At 37.8% G+C, this 18,687-nt stretch overlaps 3 protein-coding genes across 5 annotated transcripts in view; all 3 read right to left on the bottom strand.

The window, feature by feature from the left end:
• Window positions 1-994: 994 nt before the first annotated feature.
• On the bottom strand, window positions 995-9,112 carry si:dkey-21e13.3 (uncharacterized protein LOC100150043 homolog). 2 transcript variants are annotated; one of them, XM_041974447.1, is made up of 6 exons: window positions 7,262-7,351; window positions 6,978-7,126; window positions 3,946-4,053; window positions 3,267-3,389; window positions 2,975-3,100; window positions 995-2,265 (listed from the first exon to the last, which is right to left on the bottom strand). In XM_041974447.1, the coding sequence occupies exons 2-6, from the start codon at window positions 7,069-7,071 to the stop codon at window positions 1,793-1,795; spliced, it is 924 nt and encodes a 307-aa protein (XP_041830381.1). In that variant the 5' UTR covers window positions 7,072-7,126; window positions 7,262-7,351; the 3' UTR covers window positions 995-1,792. The 2 variants fall into 2 exon arrangements, with proteins under 2 accessions (XP_041830381.1, XP_041830382.1); XM_041974448.1 differs by lacking the exons at window positions 6,978-7,126; window positions 7,262-7,351 and adding an exon at window positions 9,074-9,112.
• Window positions 7,841-13,776, bottom strand: si:ch73-127m5.2 (uncharacterized protein LOC561202 homolog). 2 transcript variants are annotated; one of them, XM_041974445.1, is made up of 5 exons: window positions 13,670-13,776; window positions 10,655-11,249; window positions 10,236-10,436; window positions 10,034-10,163; window positions 7,841-9,946 (listed from the first exon to the last, which is right to left on the bottom strand). In XM_041974445.1, exons 2-5 carry the CDS (start codon window positions 11,046-11,048, stop codon window positions 9,475-9,477), a joined length of 1,197 nt encoding a protein of 398 aa, XP_041830379.1. In that variant the 5' UTR covers window positions 11,049-11,249; window positions 13,670-13,776; the 3' UTR covers window positions 7,841-9,474. The 2 variants fall into 2 exon arrangements, with proteins under 2 accessions (XP_041830379.1, XP_041830380.1); XM_041974446.1 differs by lacking the exon at window positions 13,670-13,776 and adding an exon at window positions 11,448-12,631.
• A 3,144-nt stretch (window positions 13,777-16,920) lies between these two features.
• kif19 (kinesin family member 19) overlaps window positions 16,921-18,687 on the bottom strand; it is a 31,608-nt gene continuing 29,841 nt past the window's right edge. Inside the window, exons 18-20 of the mRNA XM_041974972.1 lie at window positions 18,188-18,576; window positions 17,897-18,065; window positions 16,921-17,805 (exon numbers count right to left, since the gene is read on the bottom strand). Of these exons, the coding sequence (XP_041830906.1) occupies window positions 17,684-17,805; window positions 17,897-18,065; window positions 18,188-18,576 (680 nt within the window). The 3' untranslated portion in view covers window positions 16,921-17,683. The remainder of the gene's footprint in view (window positions 17,806-17,896; window positions 18,066-18,187; window positions 18,577-18,687) is intronic.

Raw genomic sequence — 18,687 nt, 5'->3', positions numbered from 1 at the left:
GAAGCTGACTAGGTTGTTTCATATTTAACAAGAAACGTTGTCTCTGGCAGGGTGGTGTTGTGCATGCGGCAGTGTCCATGTTTTTAAATCCCACGTGTTCTATACATTTACGCAATTTCTTACCACCTCAATCAGCTGTTTATTCAAACATTCCGTTCAGCCTCGCCTCAAGGAAAATGCAGAAGTTTCAACCTTCCGATTCAAGCATTTCGCGTTAAAAACGCCCACCTCAAATGTCCGACCAATTACAAAATACTTCCTTGGGCCCCCCCAAGAGCGAAGTTCTGCTTGGCTGATGTGTCAAGAATAAGCTGCAAGCTGTCCCCATTTACGTTCACAGGAGCAAAATGACATAATTTTGTTCTCTTGGCCTCAAAAACAAAAAAGATGTTCTCGCTTCTTGTGGAGTATGTAACAGCCTTTAGGGGGCACCAAAGTGCAAAAATCTGCAGCGCAGTAGTGCTGCTTTAATATTGTTGGAAAATACTGGAAAATTTTAATTCTACATTGTAAAATTATTGAATTTTCTCAAAAAATATTTTTCATTTAAATAAAATGAAATGTTCCCTTTAATTTAAAATATTTATTTGACATTAATGCATTTATAATGTGTAGTTTGAAACTGTAAACCAGTAAAATGTAAATACTAAACTAAAACCTATATCAGCCAATAATCTGTGTTAAATTACTTGGATCCAAAAAATCTGTCTCTGCCTTTTTTCAAACACTTTTTACAGATAACTTACTTGACAAACTTATCTTGTGTGCTAGTTTTTAAGGAAATATTCTATCTTTAAATCAAAATGTCTTGATGGATTAACAATGGTATGAATCCCACTTCATAAAATACATGTAAACAATGTAAAACATGGAATATTCTTTGATATGTCATAGGTACCTGTTAGACCAAAATACTCTTTTTTTATAACAAATAAACACAGGTTGAAGATAAAATTTATTTTATTAATTAAAGGTAATGACAAATAAATCCAGATGATTTCAATATAGAGAAACATTAAATGAGGCCATAATTAAAAATTAAATCTATGTGCTGTAGAAAAAACATTCTCAATATTTCAAGCACTTGTGAACAAATTGCTGGGATGTGCATCATTATTACATCATATTTAAATACCGATTTTTCTGTGATTTTCTTTTATTTGTAGTTGTCATTTTCCCACTAGATGAACCATATTTTGTTCTAAACTGTTACTGAATATTTTACCATAAACATGTGGAAGTGAAAGCCCTTTTTTTCTTAGCAAAACTGCCTGATTTCTGTAAACTTTAAATTTGACTAACAAACGGAAATGGAAACAGGAATTGTAAAGAGACATTTATGCATTTCACATTAACTGGAAAGCCAGAATATTTGAGTTGCCACTGGGAAATTCTGACTGGAAGATCATATTTCAGACACACGGTGAGAAAACTGCAGTAATATTTTATTAGCATTCCTGACTACTCGCATGTCATTAAATCAGTCACTCATATAGTACGATCCACCTGTTCTTTGTTAACTTTGAGAACATAATGACTAGTGTGTTTGTTGCATTTGTTGCAACCAACACGTAGGTATTGCTAAGACTGACCAACTTGTTTACTAAAGAGACTTGACTGGTTTTCCGAATGGTTGTACAGGAACAGTGTTTGTAATGCTGATCCCAAACGTCTGACTTCTGCGGTTGATGAAGCCCGTCATTAAAGCAGTTGCTTTTTTTTTATTTATTTTTTTTTTATTTAATTTTAAGTTCAGTTAGTTTTGGCCACCATGTTTACCGCTTTTAAGCCATCACAAGAATGTGTGGAACACTCTGGTCTTCAGACTCTTTGTCCGAGGAACGTTCCTCGTAGAGAACTTGATCACCTTCAAAAAATTTGAACAGCTGCCCAAACTGAAGAATGGGAACCAACGTGTGGCCCGTTTGTTCCCGTGAAGGTTCCAGAAAGAAGAGGAGCAGCGCTGGAAGTCCTCGATGCTGACCACATACTGACCCGGACCCCACTGAGACACACGAACCAGAGTTACGGAAGAGGCAAAACCACACGTGTGAGGAGAAACGCCATGAAACACGGACTCCCCAGGCCTCACGGACGCTCCTCTCTCCCAGATCATTCCAGCCTCCTCTGCCACTGCCATGCCACTAAGGTTACAGAGGGCCTGAAGGCACACCTCCTCCAGGAATTCTCTATCAGGAAATCGAAGGAGAATGGCAACAAGACGAGGCACCGCACCTCGCCGTAGTAACAGTTCCTGCTGCTTAGCTGGAGAGGAAAAAAAAATACATATCACCACTTTAACACTTATCATAATCATACATATCATTGAAGGACCGAGATAACTTCTGACTCCTTTTATTACAGCCATATTAAGGAGAGCATTGCTTTAAGGCACATTGAATATTTGGTTTGTGCTTAGAGCTTTTAAAATATAATTTTATAATAAAATAATAAAATTTTCTACTTTGAAGTAAATAAACTAGGCTTTGTTGTGTTGCCATTGCTAGAAGCTGTAATTCAGTAAAAGAAGTAGATGCACTAATTAGAAACAAACTTCAAGGAGTTTAAATAAAACAACTACAGTGAACATCCACAAGAGGAATGAGGAGAGCTCTTTCAGCGATTACTTTCATAGCTGTCATTCTCTGGGATATTATAGTTTATTATGTCTGTCATTCTTTTTTTTTGTTGTTTGTTTTCCATCTCAAACAAACAAAGATTTTAATCTGATCTGCTTTTTCAATTCCCCTAACACACATTGGGTCAGTTTTAAAACAAGCATAAACCTTAATTAAGTGGATACACTTTTGTAGATTAGATTGGAGGTTTTTTCTGCTTTTATTGTTCCTATTCACCTTGTCTTTGTCACATATAAATGAGACTAGAGAATCCTGGTTAAAGGCTTGGCCTCTTTTCGGGATTTATGTCATGTAACAGCTGTCAGTTGGTATTTTTATTGTTTTAATTGACTTACAGCTGTCATAAGACATGCGTGAGATGGCTCTCGCGGCGTAAATGAGCAGCTCTTCATTTGTACTGGTCAGCACAGAAAGCAGAGCCGTAACCAAGCCTGCATCCCCGAAACCTTTGCGAACCACGGCTGAAATGAAATAAAAAAGTATGTTTATAAAAATAAAAAGCCAAGAATGAAGCAAACAAAAAAAATGAAAAGAAAGAAGAAAAAAAGTCGGTTCCAACAATTATTCTTTAGAATAAACTTTATTAATAAATATTAAATGATGCCTATATCTGTGTGAATAACCCACATTCCTTGGCAAGCTCAGCCACCAGTTTTGCAGTCAGCAGAGTCAGAGGCCCCCTTTTCCTCAGAGACAAGGCCAGGATCGGCAGGATGCCGCTGATTACTACCTGCTCAGCAGCGCCTTTTTCTGAACACAAAACAAAATTACATTTAAGAACAGTTAGTATGACAAATTACCCAAACTTTAGATGACTAGAGCCTGCAAACATTTTATCCTGAGATGAAACCATCTAAACTGTTTGTTTGTGAAGCTGTGGTTGCTGTGCACCTTTAATCTTTGAGCAGAATTGTCCTGAAAAAAATCCTCTTGTCAGTTTTAGCAACACTCTTGCATGTGACCTCCCTGACCCTTCTTTATCTACGTGCTTGTGGCTCTCATGCTGGGAGACACACACAGCTTAACATCAACTGTGTACTTCATGTTTTTGCAGGCTCACACTCTCCATAGATGTGCTTTCGTAACAGGTTTTATCTTTAGATTAGTGGCTGTTGTTTGTATTTGAATAAAAACAAATCTTTTTTTAAATTGAATTTATATGTAAGACCTGTGATGCAAAAATCTAAACACTGGTAACACAACAAATTTATTCTAAACTTTGATATATTATTTTGCTGCCTGGCATAGTGTTATAGATGATGCTTAAATAATAGCATGACATAAAAATGCAGCTAAATGAACTCACTCCTCTCCTTAATGTTAGCCAGCACTGTGTTGAGGTGGGGTTTCAGCTCATCTTCAATCAGCTCCATGCCAAGTACTCTGATAGCACCTAGTGCATTGTTCAGATTGTCTGCGGAGAAACAAAAAAAATCAGTCATGAAATGGGCTGCAAATTAAAGCTCATTCGGAACAGATGCAGTATGGAAAAATAGAGAAGAATAGAGTATGAGCTGCCCTCAGTAGGGAGAAGCATAGTCCCTTAATGCAGGTTTAACAGGGTTAAAAACTCCTCTGTCCCTGTGTCAATTAAACTTTTAAACACAAAGAGATAAAGCCAGAGACAGATCAATGATTTGCTTTAAATGACTACTGTTTATTTTTATTATTTTTATGTTTTTACATTGATTTTATATATTTTTAATAGATTTTATATTGTTTCTTAGCACTGGTTTTATGGTTTTCCTAACTACACATTTTTGTGTATTATAAGTTATTGAATTTATTGTACTATTTTATTTGTTGCTGTGCTTGTGTGGTTGAGTTTCTATGTGTCAGTTATATTATTTGTCATCACTCTGTGGCTACCGCTCAGGTAAAAGCCCTGTTTTCTTTTTTTTTATTTGTTTGTTTTGTTGTTGTTTTTTTGTCTGTATTAGAAAGTTCAAATCATCAAGCAGAGAAAACATGTAAGAAGACTGAAGAAACTACTAAAACTAGGCTAAAAACTAAAAACGCATTATTAAAAACAGGAAGGATAGTGGGGAAACATAATTTTCCAGGAATAAATGTGGTTGGAGAAACATCCTAAATGATTGTGATCATGATCAGTGAACACTTAAATGTTTGGTAAGTCAAATCTAAGAAAAACAACAGTAGAACTCAAGACTATGTTTAATAGTGAAAGTAAAAGCTTCCACACCCACAAAACAAAGGAAACTCAAGAGATTGGGACTAAACAGTCGTGTAGCCATAAGAAAGCCACTAATCTGTGAGGATAACCGGAGAAAAGGGCTTCAGTTTGCTAGGGAGCATAAAGATTGGACTCTGGAACAATGGATAAAAAGTCATGTTGTCTGAGTCCAGATTTACCCTGTTCCAGAGTGATGGAAGCATCAGAGTAAGAATAGAAGCAGATGAAGTGATGCACCCATCATGCCTACTGTCCACCGTACAAACCTGCGGGGGCAGTTTAATGATCTGGGGTTGCTGCAGTTGTACCCAGAGAATAAAGGTCAGCTGATACCTGATTATGCTAAACAACCAGGTTATTTTGTTCTTTCTGACTGTCCCATCATCAATAGAAGATCTTGATGAAAGTTTAATGCAACACTGGATGGAAATAAATCTTATGACATTGCAGAAACTTACTGAAACAATGCCACCGCGAATGCTGCCGTAATTAAAGCTAAAGACAGTCCAACAAATTATTAGTGTGTGGCCTTTTCTTCTATTTTTTTTTTTTTTTTTTTGGTGGAGACTTCTTTTTTGGGGGGCAGTCAGATTTATAACCACAATGTACCACATATGACACCAAAGCATGAATACAAAACCAAACTGACTATAAAAAAGCACAACCCGTGGCCTCTATTAGACCTTCACTTTCACACTTTAAGTGGTAAATAAGCTACATAATACATTTTCTTTCAACAGTTTCTACTTGTTCAAAATCCAGATGTTAGCCTCTCCTTGTTCATACAGGAGTCAGCTATGCTCTGAAATATTTACTTTAAAGCAATTATTTTGAGTTCAAGAGTAGATTATTTTATCAAGATTTCAAAGTTCATTTGCTTCATTGTCTAGAGAAACTACCCTTGGTTTATCTTGCAATGACAGGATTTTAATGGAAAACTTAAAAAAAGGAGTGTTTAGTTGATTTAACTACACTGTTGTGACTCATTTCATATTGAAACAATAAGTGAAGGAATAACCATGTGGTCCTGTTTGCATCAGTAAATTTATTAGAAGAGAATATCTTCTGATAGCAGGCACTAATAAAGGATTGAACAACCCCAACGTTTCTGCTTTAATAAGCTTCCATAGAAGATGTCAGTAAATTCATCATGTCTAACTTGACATTTTCAGCCACCTTTATTAAATCATAAGAGGAAATTATTTTGTTCTCCTGTAATTACACAATAGTTAACTTGATCACTAAATAACAGGCTTTGTTATTCCCAGATAATGAGATGATTAACACGAGTCTCAAGTTAACAGCCTTAAACAATCATTTCAATCTATATCGTATATCTAATCTGTTAGCACACTGACTGATGTACTGATGTGTATTGATACAAAAGTTTACCATTAATAATGGAAGCTTTGCAACGTGTGGTTCATCACATTCAGAAATGTATTGACAAAGAAACTTTTGAAATCTTTTAGACATAAACAGCAAGCAATGCTTTATCTCTGATATCACAACTGCCTTTTTCCCCTCATGATCAATCCATAATCTGGGCCAGAACAATAACAATCAGAGCCTTTTGACCCTATCATGCTATGTGTATATTTGATGCATGCAGTTTCTGAGACCTTTTGCATCATTTAATGGCAAAAACCTGGCTCAAAACCCTGTTGTACACAATCTGTTACTTGTCTTTTGGCCCTTGGTGGATACAATAATACAATAATGTAATACAATAATGTTTGCCTCATCACATATGGTAATAGACGGTTACTACACAAAAATTATTTTGCTTATTTTTTTACATTTTGTAAAATAAAAGTACAGTGATGCATTCACTGGCAACCATGCGACATTTACTGTGTTTCTGTTTTACAATTTAAGAGAAAAGTCAATATAACTGATGCAAGAAATTGTAGAAAAATTTATTTAGGAGATGAGACAATTCATTCATTCAAATGCTGGTATCTTCCTTTAACTCTTTTAATGAAGCACTTTCATCGTATTAAATTTCCTGGCAAACTGTTTTAAAGTGTGAAGAAAATAAATAGTTTATGCTGGCTGAACTACATTTACGTTAAAGCCAAACTCAAGGCCATACAGTACATGTATTAACTTCACAGTATCAGTCATGCTGCTGATCTACTCACCGTTTGGTGTGTAGGGTTGCAGTCGACTGGTTATGTGTTTATCTTTGTGAGTCCGTGCATGTTTGTATGTGAGAGGCACATTAGGGTGCCCCATACTGCCCCGTCCTGCCGTCTCTGATCCACAGGTGGTGAAACTCTCAGGTTGACATCTTCCAAAACACAGAGCACTTCATGAAACTGCCCTCTTTTCTTTTTTTTCCTTTTAGCACAGCTCTTTGGAGTCATTAGCTGTGGCAGTTAGGACACCAATCTGAACCTGAACCTCACCTGGCTGCACTTCATACCTCCTTTCAAGTTGTTTTGTGCTGAATAAAAGTCTTCTTCGTGCTCACGTCTGTCTTGCTTCACCTCCTTGTGCTCTGGCTGGCCCTCTGTTCTGTCTTAGGGTTAATACAGAGAAAATCCTCACTAAAGCTGCGCCCTCGTGCATGTGTGTGTGTGGTTAAGGTATTAGCACTTGGCTGACTCTGCTGAGTGTATTCCTACCGGCCTAAAATCTCCCATAATGCCTTTCGGCTTCTAGAACATCTGAGCCAAAACAACATGGACAGGTGGGGATCTGGCATTTGTTTTTGTAAACAGGTGGATTGTTAGATGGCATTTGTCCAGCTCATCAGGCTTTAACCCGATCAAGTACACACTTTAGAACCAAACCCTGATCACCTTCTTAAAGAAAAAAAAAAAAAAAAAAAAAAAAAAAAAAAAAAAAAACTCAGCAGGAACTAGGTTTTTTAAAAACTACATTATTAAAATATTCCCTCCATCCTATAGCTCTGTAGTTAAACAGATCTTTATTATCACAAACTCCCTTTCCCAGCTTCGTAATTTGCTCCATATATAGCCAAAAGAAAAGAAAAGCATGATAGTAGCAAAGTAAATCCATATTTTACTCTTACTTGTTCAGAAATTTGTTTTTAAAACATTCATACAGAGCTAGAAAACTAAACAATAAATACAACAGAATAACAGGAGACACCGAACCACCAGCAAATATACATATAAACCTGACCTGATATTTGACACTGAGCCTTTTCTGTGCTCTAACATGTTTACATATGTACAAATATACAACTTTTACTGAAAATATAGCATGGAAATAAATTATGTTTTATTTATTCACGCTGCATATATATGAAACCTGGTACTAAAAATTAAGGAATAGTTTGATATTTTGAGCAATGTGCTTCATGATTTTAACTATGACTTTAATACATGTGTCTCAAGCATATAGCAAGTTAGCTTAGCTTAGCATTAAAAGACTGGAAACAGGGAAATGGCTCTCAAAAAAAGTTTCCAAAGAAAATAAAATCCATTAGCTTGAGCCTATGAGTTGATTGTTTAGTGGAAACTAATATAAATATGGATACCTGTTTGTTTAATCAGTGCAAAAACACAAGCATAAAGCCACATTTCAGCACTTGACTGCTGCCCAGCAAATATCCCGCTATGAAACAGTTACTAAGTATTTCATAGTTTGGGTTTTTTTGTATGACGTTTGAGATGGAAAATGTAAGCTGTCAGATTTGGAGAGGCTGGTATGTCTGTGTTGCGCTTGGCCAGAGCCACTTCCAATCTTACGGGATGCTTAAGTGTCTTTGAAATTGGGCTGTATGAGGCCCTAATTTTAAGGCAGCGTACTACGATAACATGTTACCCAATCCTGACAAAGCGGACCCCGGCCATGAACGGTTCACGTTTTCACATTTATTAATAACTAACAAACAGCTGAATGAGTCAGCTCTTTCTTAGGGGTGGACCTTATACACTAAGCAGACAAGTGTGTGCAGTCAATGAAGCTGTGAGTGTTTTTGGTGTGCACACCATCATTTCACACTCCATCAATGACATTTTTTTTGGGTCATATCTAATGCACAAGAGCTTTCTGTCTGCTGAAGTCAGGTAATAACCAACAAATTCAAATTAGGATTGGGGAAACAATGCCTACAGTGGACTGCGTTGTTTTTCCAGTTTGGACAGAAAAGCAAGAGAACCAGCATTGATTAGAACCAGCGTGGTGCTGAGGATGGAGCTAGCAGTAAGGTGCATTATAGCAATATACTGTACGTGATGTATTTAGCATATTTTAAACACTGTACCTTGCCATCATCCAGCTGTCCACCCTTCAAAGCCACCAAATTCTGCCAACAAAAATTGTCATTTTTCTTTGCTGAACATAAGTTAAAACTAAATCCCATAACTTCCTGCATAAAGAAAACAGGTGATAAACTATACATTTTACCTGGATTTTAATGTGAGGCCCAGTTCTCAATTCTTGCGTAAAGCCCTACCCTGCAGATGTGCTCCTTTTATTTCAGGTATTATGGATTATTGATCATCCAGCTCTTTAACTATAGCATTGAAGAATGAGAAAAGAGAAATCTACTCAAGTTACAAGAATGAAAAACAGTGGGCATGATAAAACTCTGATGTGGCCTCTGTCATTAGAAACCTTCTTATTACTGTAACTAGGTCTTTAAAATGGTCACGTGATCAGATGTCAAACAGTTCCTCCAGTGCTGAGACCACTAGAAACAGTTTCATAACCCACAGAGACCAGGGTGAGGACATTATTCTCCACATCATCTGCTTTGTTCTGCTCTTCTTGACTCTCTACTGGGACAGAAGTTCCAGTCTCAGGCTTCGTTTTTTTCCTGGCTCTGGCTCGGACCTTTCCTTTCGAAAGGATCTTCCCGTGCTCTTTCAGACCATCAGACATTTTGTGAAGCTTCTCGCTGTCAGTCAAGTGGATTTTGCGGTGACGCTTGCGGATGCGACGTGAAGACGGACCCGAATCGGGTGGATCTGATGCTGCAGCGCCGGACAGGATGCGGATCTGCTGTTCAATCACCATGACGATCATGTCCAGTGCAACGTCCAACATTCCAAGACCGAGGCCGTGAGTGACGTTGTCAAATGCGCCACTGTTAACCGGATCCCTGAAACATTTTCTCATGTCCTCAAGGTGGTTCCTGGTAGAAAAAGGGGGACATTAGTGATTCTGAATCTATCTATTGTACTGATTTTAATAAACATAAGGAATTGAAGTACATTCATACTTTGTTTCAATAATTTTGGACCAATGTTGAACTGTATTTGTTTCAGGGATGAGTTGTTTAGCCATGTTGCCATAGGCGATGTAATCGTGTGCAAAGTCTTTCATGTCTTCACACAGAGCTCTGGTGTCACCTAAAAAAGATGAAAATCTAATTAAAAACACTGCAAACTCAAACTCTTCCACAAACTCTTTATGTCCGTCACCTTCAGTGAGTTTAGAGAACGAAGAGGATACAGAGGTAGTTGTGCTTGGCGTGAGGCCGAGGACATTAAGTGACTCCAGAAGTGTTTTCTTGCTGGCTGGGCCTCTGCTGACCCGAGTATACGCTGCCAAGGATCGCAGGGACATCTTCTCTGGGGCCTGCAGGCGCCTTTTAATTTCATCATATGAGATGAGATATTTTCCTGAAGAGAGGAAGCAACAAATTAGCCCAGCAAGAGTGGGATTCACTCGCATTTGCAAGTTTGATTATGTAAAAAATATTAAAATATTTAAAAAAAAAATATATATATTTTATATATAAATATATATATATATATACATACATACACACACATACACACACACACACACGTGACTGTAACCTCAAAGTTTGCACAGCTTGACAAAATCGCCCACTTACGAGCCTTGGATCCTTTCATGTTGGGATCCAGGAGGGACGACACCTCTGCAAATGGCATGTGGCTGATGGATTGTGAATTTGTGCTTGAGTTAGAGGGCAGCTCCTGATTCTGGGACACATCCTCGGTCTGGACTGGGGCAGAAACCTGCATCTGAGGCTGAATATGAGGCTGAACATTGTGCATTTCCATCTGGTTCTGCTCTAGTGGAGCCTGATTCTGTTCCTGAGGGAGCACTAATGTGTTCTCAGACAAACCCTGTAGGCCCATGTCCCCTTGTGAAACACCACTTTCTTGCTCTGAAGACACCTGAAAAATCCCCATAACTGGCTTTACCACTGTGAAGAGCATGTTCCCCTGGGCATCCAGGCCCACCATGCGAGCAGACGGGTCCATGTCTTTTCTGAAATCTTACTTCTCCAGATGCAGGAGAAATCTCAAATGGTAACGACTAAAGCTGACCTGACAAAAGGGGAATATTAGCTGAGTTTCTCTTTTTTTAGAAAAAAAAATATGTCTCACATTAAAACAGTTCCAAGTTTAATTCAGTTTCATGATTCTAATCCACTCATGGCAACACCACAGAACAAGTTTTACCTGAAAAAAGCAAAAAGAAAAGCACAGTTAGTACCTGAGAATTGCATTGTCCTGTTTTTCACTTTATTATAAAATAAACTTTAAACTGATCACAGTATTGGAAGAAAATGTAATGAAGTGAAGTTTCAATGACTGAAAATTGTTTTCTTTGGGGTATAATTCTTCTAATCAGAAGCAAACCAGAGTGAAGATACTCACTCTGCTAACGCTCACCAAGGTTGTTCCCTTACATGAGTAACTTTTGATATTTTTCTGCTGCTAGCAGTATTCTGTTTGTGGTTGGATGATCAGGAGCAGTTGTAACACTCAGTTAAAATAAATGAGAAGTTATATCACATTAATTTTGACAGTGAAATATCAGCATTAACACACCAATGTCATCATACTTTTAAGCTATAGAACCTTGATTCATGTAATTAACGCTAGTGATGCTGGCTTTACTGTGTTTAGACTGTAAAAATGGCAGTTTGACAATGTGGCACCTTGTGAAGTCACATAGTCCACTGAGAGCAGCTCGTATTATACTGATGCAGGCTCACTTTTCTTAGAAAACATTTTCACAGTTAGATCAATTAAACTCACTCTCAGATTGTCTTTAAAATGGATCAGAACAGACACAATCTTAATAAACACATCTACAAAGCACTAAATGTGCATTTTCTTTTTTTATGTCAGTGTCTGGGGTACTTTAAGAATCCAGTATAGTTTGCATCTGTGGAAAACAAAACTCTCAGAACAATAACATAAATGAGAACTGGTTTCATTTGTGTCTTGGTAATTAACATGGAACTACAATTATATTGTAGCAGGTTGCGGTGATTGGCCCTCTGGGGTGACTCATTTGCATATTTCCCATCCTGCTTTGTGGTTAAGAGATATGCAATCCTTTGAGACCCTTCCTGCATATGGATTTCAAGTGCTTGTGTTATACTGTTAACTCTGCTGTCATTATTAATTCAGCATGTCAACCACTACAATATTGTATTTTTGAAATTGTTGTTCTTTCTGTAACAGAAAGGCATCAGAATTGATAGATTCCTGTCTCCCAAGTATATTACTGTCTTAGTATTTCAATAATATCTGGTTAAATGAGTGGATCTGATTTGTAACTGTCCTTGGAAATTTGTTTTATAATACAAATTAATTACCTCAATACCTGATCAAAAGACCCAGACATGACCATACTGTCTGAGCCCAACTTCATTCAAAATTAACTTTTTTTAATGTGGAAATTGTACTCTCCACCACATCCTCTGTAGTGAAGAGGAGACAGACGATCTAGCTTCCAGTAATGGTATGAGGGTGAATTAGTATACATGGCCTACCAATGTATTTATAAATATACAGGTTTAAGAGCAACATATACTTTTCCTAGGAATGGCCTCAATTTTTTTTGTTTTTGGAAAGGATGCTTTATTTTTGTACCATCTTCTTTTAAATGATTGATTTATACATTTTGCATTTAGTTTTATTCACATTTAAACACAATCCCAACTTGTTAAAGTAACAGGATGGCACAGATCCTCTTTTGCAGATCAGTAATTGTAAGTTACACTCTTGGTCTAAGCCTGATTTTAAAGCATATCATCGAATTATGTAAAACTTGTCTTCATAGCTGAATGTAGGTTTGAATTGAAGGTCATGGCTACACGGAGACTAAACACTGTTTTTGGCAAAACACTGAAATTCCCAGTATTCAGTCCCGAGAGGCTGTGGCATTGTGATTCCCTATGTGCTTCAAGTCTCATCTAGAGGCATCCACAACTTAATTCCAGGTAAAAGGAAAGTATAAATAGCCCGTGCAAAACCTCTAACATACAAGACATATAATGATAAAAATTAGAAGTATCCGCGACATTTCTTTCTCTATGGCTTGGATTAACCCGTCAAGAAAAGTCTATAATTGAAAAAATAATCAAAAGGACGGTAAAATATTTCAAAACAAACAATTGCAACACGCCTATCTAACTGATAACGTAATTTAAACTCATTTATATGGAGTAATGAACACATCACGCTACGTTGTACGGGACCGCACGGTTTGAGTGTCGCCCTGTGTGAGACCTTAGCTGATGCGCTAGCTAAAAACTTTTCAAATATAACCCTAAAATTAAGCTATACCATTTTGTGTACTATTCTTAACAGGAAAAGTCAATATTGATGTTAACTCTGGGCTGTAGTTAAGCGGCAAACCTCCCTAAACTATAAACTAACAAAGACATTAATTCTATTAAAACGGTAGAATTCAAGGTAACTAACATTCATCATGGCCGACAGCTTTTAGTGTTGCCTTTTTGCTGTCTAGCAGGCCTGAAACGCAAGATAAAAAGGACAAAACTGGAGCTGCAGCCTAATACCTGATTCATCAAATGACTTAAGCCTTAACTTTGGATGCAACTAGTGAAGGCTGTCCCACTCACCGAGGTGCCGTCTGTTTTTTTCCTAAAAGGACACTGATCCTAGAACGGTCCGAGTCGAAGCAAGCGACATTTCTCCTTCTTCTCTACTGTTGCTTTGGCGGGTTGCAAATCAGCCATACATTCACTACCGCCCAGAATAGTAATCCCGCTTCTCATTGGTCATCTGACAGGCCAATCATGATTTAGCCAGTTAATCATTGGACAAAAATCTAGATGTGGCAAAGAGAAGGCGGTACTTCCGTCTTTCTCTAAACCAAATTTAGTTGTACTCAGTATGAGTATAAAGTGTTGTATTCATTATTTTAGTTTATCTGAATAACTTAATGGCCCAAATTAAGTATTTAATTAATATTCAATCATATTTTCCCAGACCTGTTTTCTGATTATTGCCCTACATGTAAAGCACATGTAAGAAATAACATTTATTCAAATAATAAGTAACATTGATGTCTCTTGTTGCCAGTGGTGAAAACATTCATTAGATGTCACACTGTGCATCCACCTGGACAGCTAATCAGTTCAATACTCTGCCTACCAGTTGCACTGTCCACCATCTAGTGGACATTTTGAAACATGTCAGTGGAAGATTTTCAGTATCAGTGGACAGGCTAAAATCACATCTTGTGTCACTGCATTGCATCCATATGCATTTCTACCATATAGGAGTACAAAAAGGGCTACTCATGTGAAAGATCTTACTTGTTTACTTGAATTATTTATTTTCAAAGACAAAATGGAGAAACTAGTAATCATTAATCACAGAATAATTATATGTAGCTTTCAGCTTCAACTAAGGCCACAGCTAGACTAAATCATTTGTTTTATACATGTGCAAAAATATGTACAGATCAGTTTTAATGTTTTCTGACTGGTTGTTGTCTTGATAGTTCAGAAAAGTCAAAGTAGAGCTAGATTAGTTATTTCTAATAGTTCATTTTTCCATGTCAGCATTTTGTTGCCACTTTACAGAATTTTTCTTAAAAAATGGTCACATTTTGTCTGTTTAGTTTGGAGTTATAAGCGCTGCTCTTCTTTGTAGCACAGTCTGAATAAATATACATTTCCATCAAACTCCTGGTCGAACTCTCATTTCAAATTGGGTTTCAGATTATTCTGAACAGACTCAGCCTACAACCCAAAGCTAACACCCAGACTGTTTAATCTATAGCTGATAAATTTGTATTCAAAACTCCTTTCATGCAGATGTGCTCCCATGCACAAATATGCCATTAAACACCTCATTAAACACAGCTCAGTGGACTTTGTTTGGACAACTTTCAGAGCATTTCTCTCTGACGTGTTTTTTGTGCTTTCCCTTTTCTCTACCCAGCTGGATTATTCTCTAAGTTTCGTGGTGCATTTTTCATCTGGGGTCATTAGTGTTGCATCTTTAACCCTTTAGCTGTTTTGCAAAGCATGTGTTTGGCATACTGTGTCTTAATAAAAATGTAATTAAGCCTGCCCGAGCCATTACTCCAACACCACCACAACATTACTGATGAGAAAACTACAATAAATAAAATGAAAGTGCTCTGGTCCAACCCACAGAGTTGTAGAGATAAATCAAAGAGAAGAGGGCAACCTGAACAATCACTGAATCAAGACAAACAGCAGAAAAAAAAAGAATTTTAATGGTTATAGACTGTTGCTACAGAAAAAAAGCTTAAAGAGAAATATATTTTCTTCCCTATTTTAAAGTTTTTCCTTCAGTCAAACTAGACCAGAAGCATCTGAAAGAAACATAAGAGGATCGAGTCATTTACACAGAGTAACCAGTAGGGGGGGAGCTTGTAACATATGTTCTAATAGATAGTTTTTCCATTTTTTCTTAGATTTTTTCTTGAATTCTCTTGACATAAATTGTGCTGATTTTGATTTGGGTGAGGTTGTTGGTGTAATTAAGATTACAAACGCTTCTTATTGACTTTACAACAGTCTTGTTTTGCTTAAAGAAAATCTCTACAGCAGGTCTAACATGTCTTTTGTTGATTGAATCCATTGACTCTAACATTACATCTTTCTTTTTACCATCTTCTGCAGTAAATTCACAGTGAATCTTAAGCTGCACATTTAAAGCAATGGCAGCATTAAGAGTGGGCTCAGTGTGTTCCAGAGACAATCTGTTCATCAAAGATTCATTTTCTTTTCTTTTTCTCCTTGCTGAAAAGTTTTCCATGTTATCATTGCACTGATGTGTGTTTTAGGTTTGTTGCTGAAAGCCGTTACACCACCCCTGCTTCTCTACTGGCTCTGCAGTTGGAGTCTTTGGGTAGTAAATGAACTTGATCAGACTGGCTTACCTGGCTGCACCCTTTAAGCTTGGCATGCTCATATCTGCAAAAACACAAACATATTATCCTGTTTGTGTTTGAGCATTGCAATCCATAACTTAATTCTCTCTCTCTTTGTTAATTAAACCTTTTGCCTGACTGTTGCCTCAGTTTGGGATCCTGACATACCTGAAATAAGAAAAGGAACATGCGCAGTATAATCACATTAGGTGAGGTAATTTCAACAAAAGCTCAGTTGCAAATGTGACTCTCTTAGTAATGGTTTCTCACACTTGCTAACACGCATGCCTACACAGTTACTGTGTCATCCTGCAGGTGTAATCACCAATAGCTAGTTATGTTTTCATATACCTGTGGCTGGTGGTGGTTGTTTACTGTAGCTTGTATTTACTGTGTTTAATCTTATTCTATTTTATATTCCCTTTATGGCATTTGTTTGTAGTCTGGTCCATATGCTATTGCACCTGGGGAACAAAAGAGGATAGAGGTAGCACATGAAAAGCTGCGTTTAGCAGTCTTTTGACCCTGTTCACGCATCCAGGAACATGCAGTTTTTAACTTTGTGATTTTAAATATTTTCACCTAATTATAGGGAAACTAATGAGCTATTGAAAAGTTAAAAATGACGAATAATGAAACTAATGAATTGCTTAAATGTGGTGGAGATTTGTCCTTTGTTGCTCTTAGTTGTGATGTGCATAAATGAAATTATTTATGGAAACGGGACTCATGGTGAAGACTTACTGTGGTTTTCGAAAGGACCGGATGCAAAAAAATAATTAAAAAATAAAAATGGTTTCTCTATCCATAATGTTTTGGTTTGATCTATAATGATGAAAATACCATTTTTTTCTTTCTCTTTCCTGCAAACACACAATGTAGCTGACAGCAAACTGGAAAATAACCAACATTTTACACAATTAATCTCAATTTATTTGAGTACAAAAAAAGTACAAAATAAAAAACAGAAAGTAGTAATTATAAAAAAAATGTCAACATCATAAAAGAAAAGGCAACTGTTAAATAACAAATTAAAAACACTACCCAACTAATCTGAAAAAAAACCCAAAAAACATCTTGTGCTTTACTGTCAATCTAAACAAACAGAACATTTAATAAGTGAATTTTTAGTGTGGAAATGCAGGGATACAATATTAAATCCACAAGCACACAATAAGTCAAATTGTTAATTTTTTCCCCCAAATATATGTAATATTAACGCAATCTCACTACAAGAAACATTTATGCTGACGTATTCTGACAGTAGGCCATAGCTCAATGTACATTCACATTGCTGTTAATATTTTTGTCTGCTAGTCTTTTTCCCTCAATACTTATACACATTATCACGGTGATGCTAAGCCTGATAAGGATCCCCCAACAGCTAAAAACAGCATATACACTCACAGAGAGCAAACAGTAGTCTTGTATTCATGTTGAGCTTGACATCATCCTGACTTGACAAAACATGAGTAATTAAAAACAGATATAGCGAAAACACTTGACAGGAAAAACACATATTTTTGGCGTCTGTAGACATGTGGGTCTCAGAGCCTGTCGGCGCCATCACTCCGTGTCCACAGCAAAGCTTATCCAGCAGGAGATCTGCGTGTGTTGCGTGTCGTCTATTCTCATGTCCGTCACAGTTTCGGTTTAATGGGGAGGCTTTCTGAGTGTTTGCCCTTCGGACTCAGCTGTTTGGATGTCGGTGCTGGTGTTGGACTCAGTGTCTGCGTGTGCGCTGAGCGCCTGTGGTGGTGACGTACAAGAGGGGCTGGGGCTGCCGAAGCTGAGGCGCTCGCTTCAAGTTATTCATGTTGGCTGTGGAGGACTCAGCGTTTGAGCCTGTGGGAAGAAAAATAAAACAAGCTCAACAGACAGATCATGAGTAAGGAATGACAATCTCTCCACTGGTTGTGATGCGATAATGGTTTACCTGTTTGCTGGGTGTTGTGAGGAGGCCTGACTTTGGCAAGAGGAGGGACCCCTCTGTATTGAGGACGCAGCATTGGGGCCTGGGGTTGGCCATTAATGTGGAGATGAGGGTCTGACGTGCTGTCCAGAGGGCGAAACCTCTGAGCTGCGGTTGTCTTTGTTTGAGGCAGCTACAACAGAGATGATGAGGAAAACATTAATAACTAATTATTTAAGACAAAGTTCAACCATGGCAAAGACGAAAAACACAATTTATTGCTGTATGCATATGAAAAAAACAAGAAACACCCACCGCTTGTCCGGTGACCTCAAATGAACGTGAGCGTCTCTTCTTGCGACGAGCTTCAAAGTCCACCTCACGAGGTGTTTGGGTTTTGGTGGCAACCTGGCGGTAACGAGGTCGCGTCCAGGTCACCTGCAGGCCAGGTCCTTCCCCGGTGCTGCTGGACAGGTTATCATCTGAGGTGGCGTGTCTCAGCTCAGGGCTGGGCTGCCGGCCACGTCGCATCGGTAAACCTCTCGGGGGAGCCTCACTCAAAGAAAGGCTGCTTTTCTGCTTTTTGGGGTCCAGGGGAGAGGGTGCGTGGGGTAACCGCAGGGCATCCACCTCCAGGGCTTTAGAGCGTCGACGGGCAGCTTTTACCACAATGTTCTGGACTCCTCTCAGGATCTGTTGCCGCTCTGTGCAGACAGAGAGCTGATTACCTTAAACTGCATTGCTACTTATTGACACCAGTGAGAAACCTCAGGTTAACAAGAAATCAAGGAGCCAGATTTAGGCCAAAGCTTAAG

Source organism: Melanotaenia boesemani, chromosome 21 (genome assembly GCF_017639745.1).
Source record: "Melanotaenia boesemani isolate fMelBoe1 chromosome 21, fMelBoe1.pri, whole genome shotgun sequence".
NCBI lineage: Eukaryota > Metazoa > Chordata > Actinopteri > Atheriniformes > Melanotaeniidae > Melanotaenia > Melanotaenia boesemani.
This window is presented reverse-complemented; position numbering and strand designations above follow the sequence as displayed.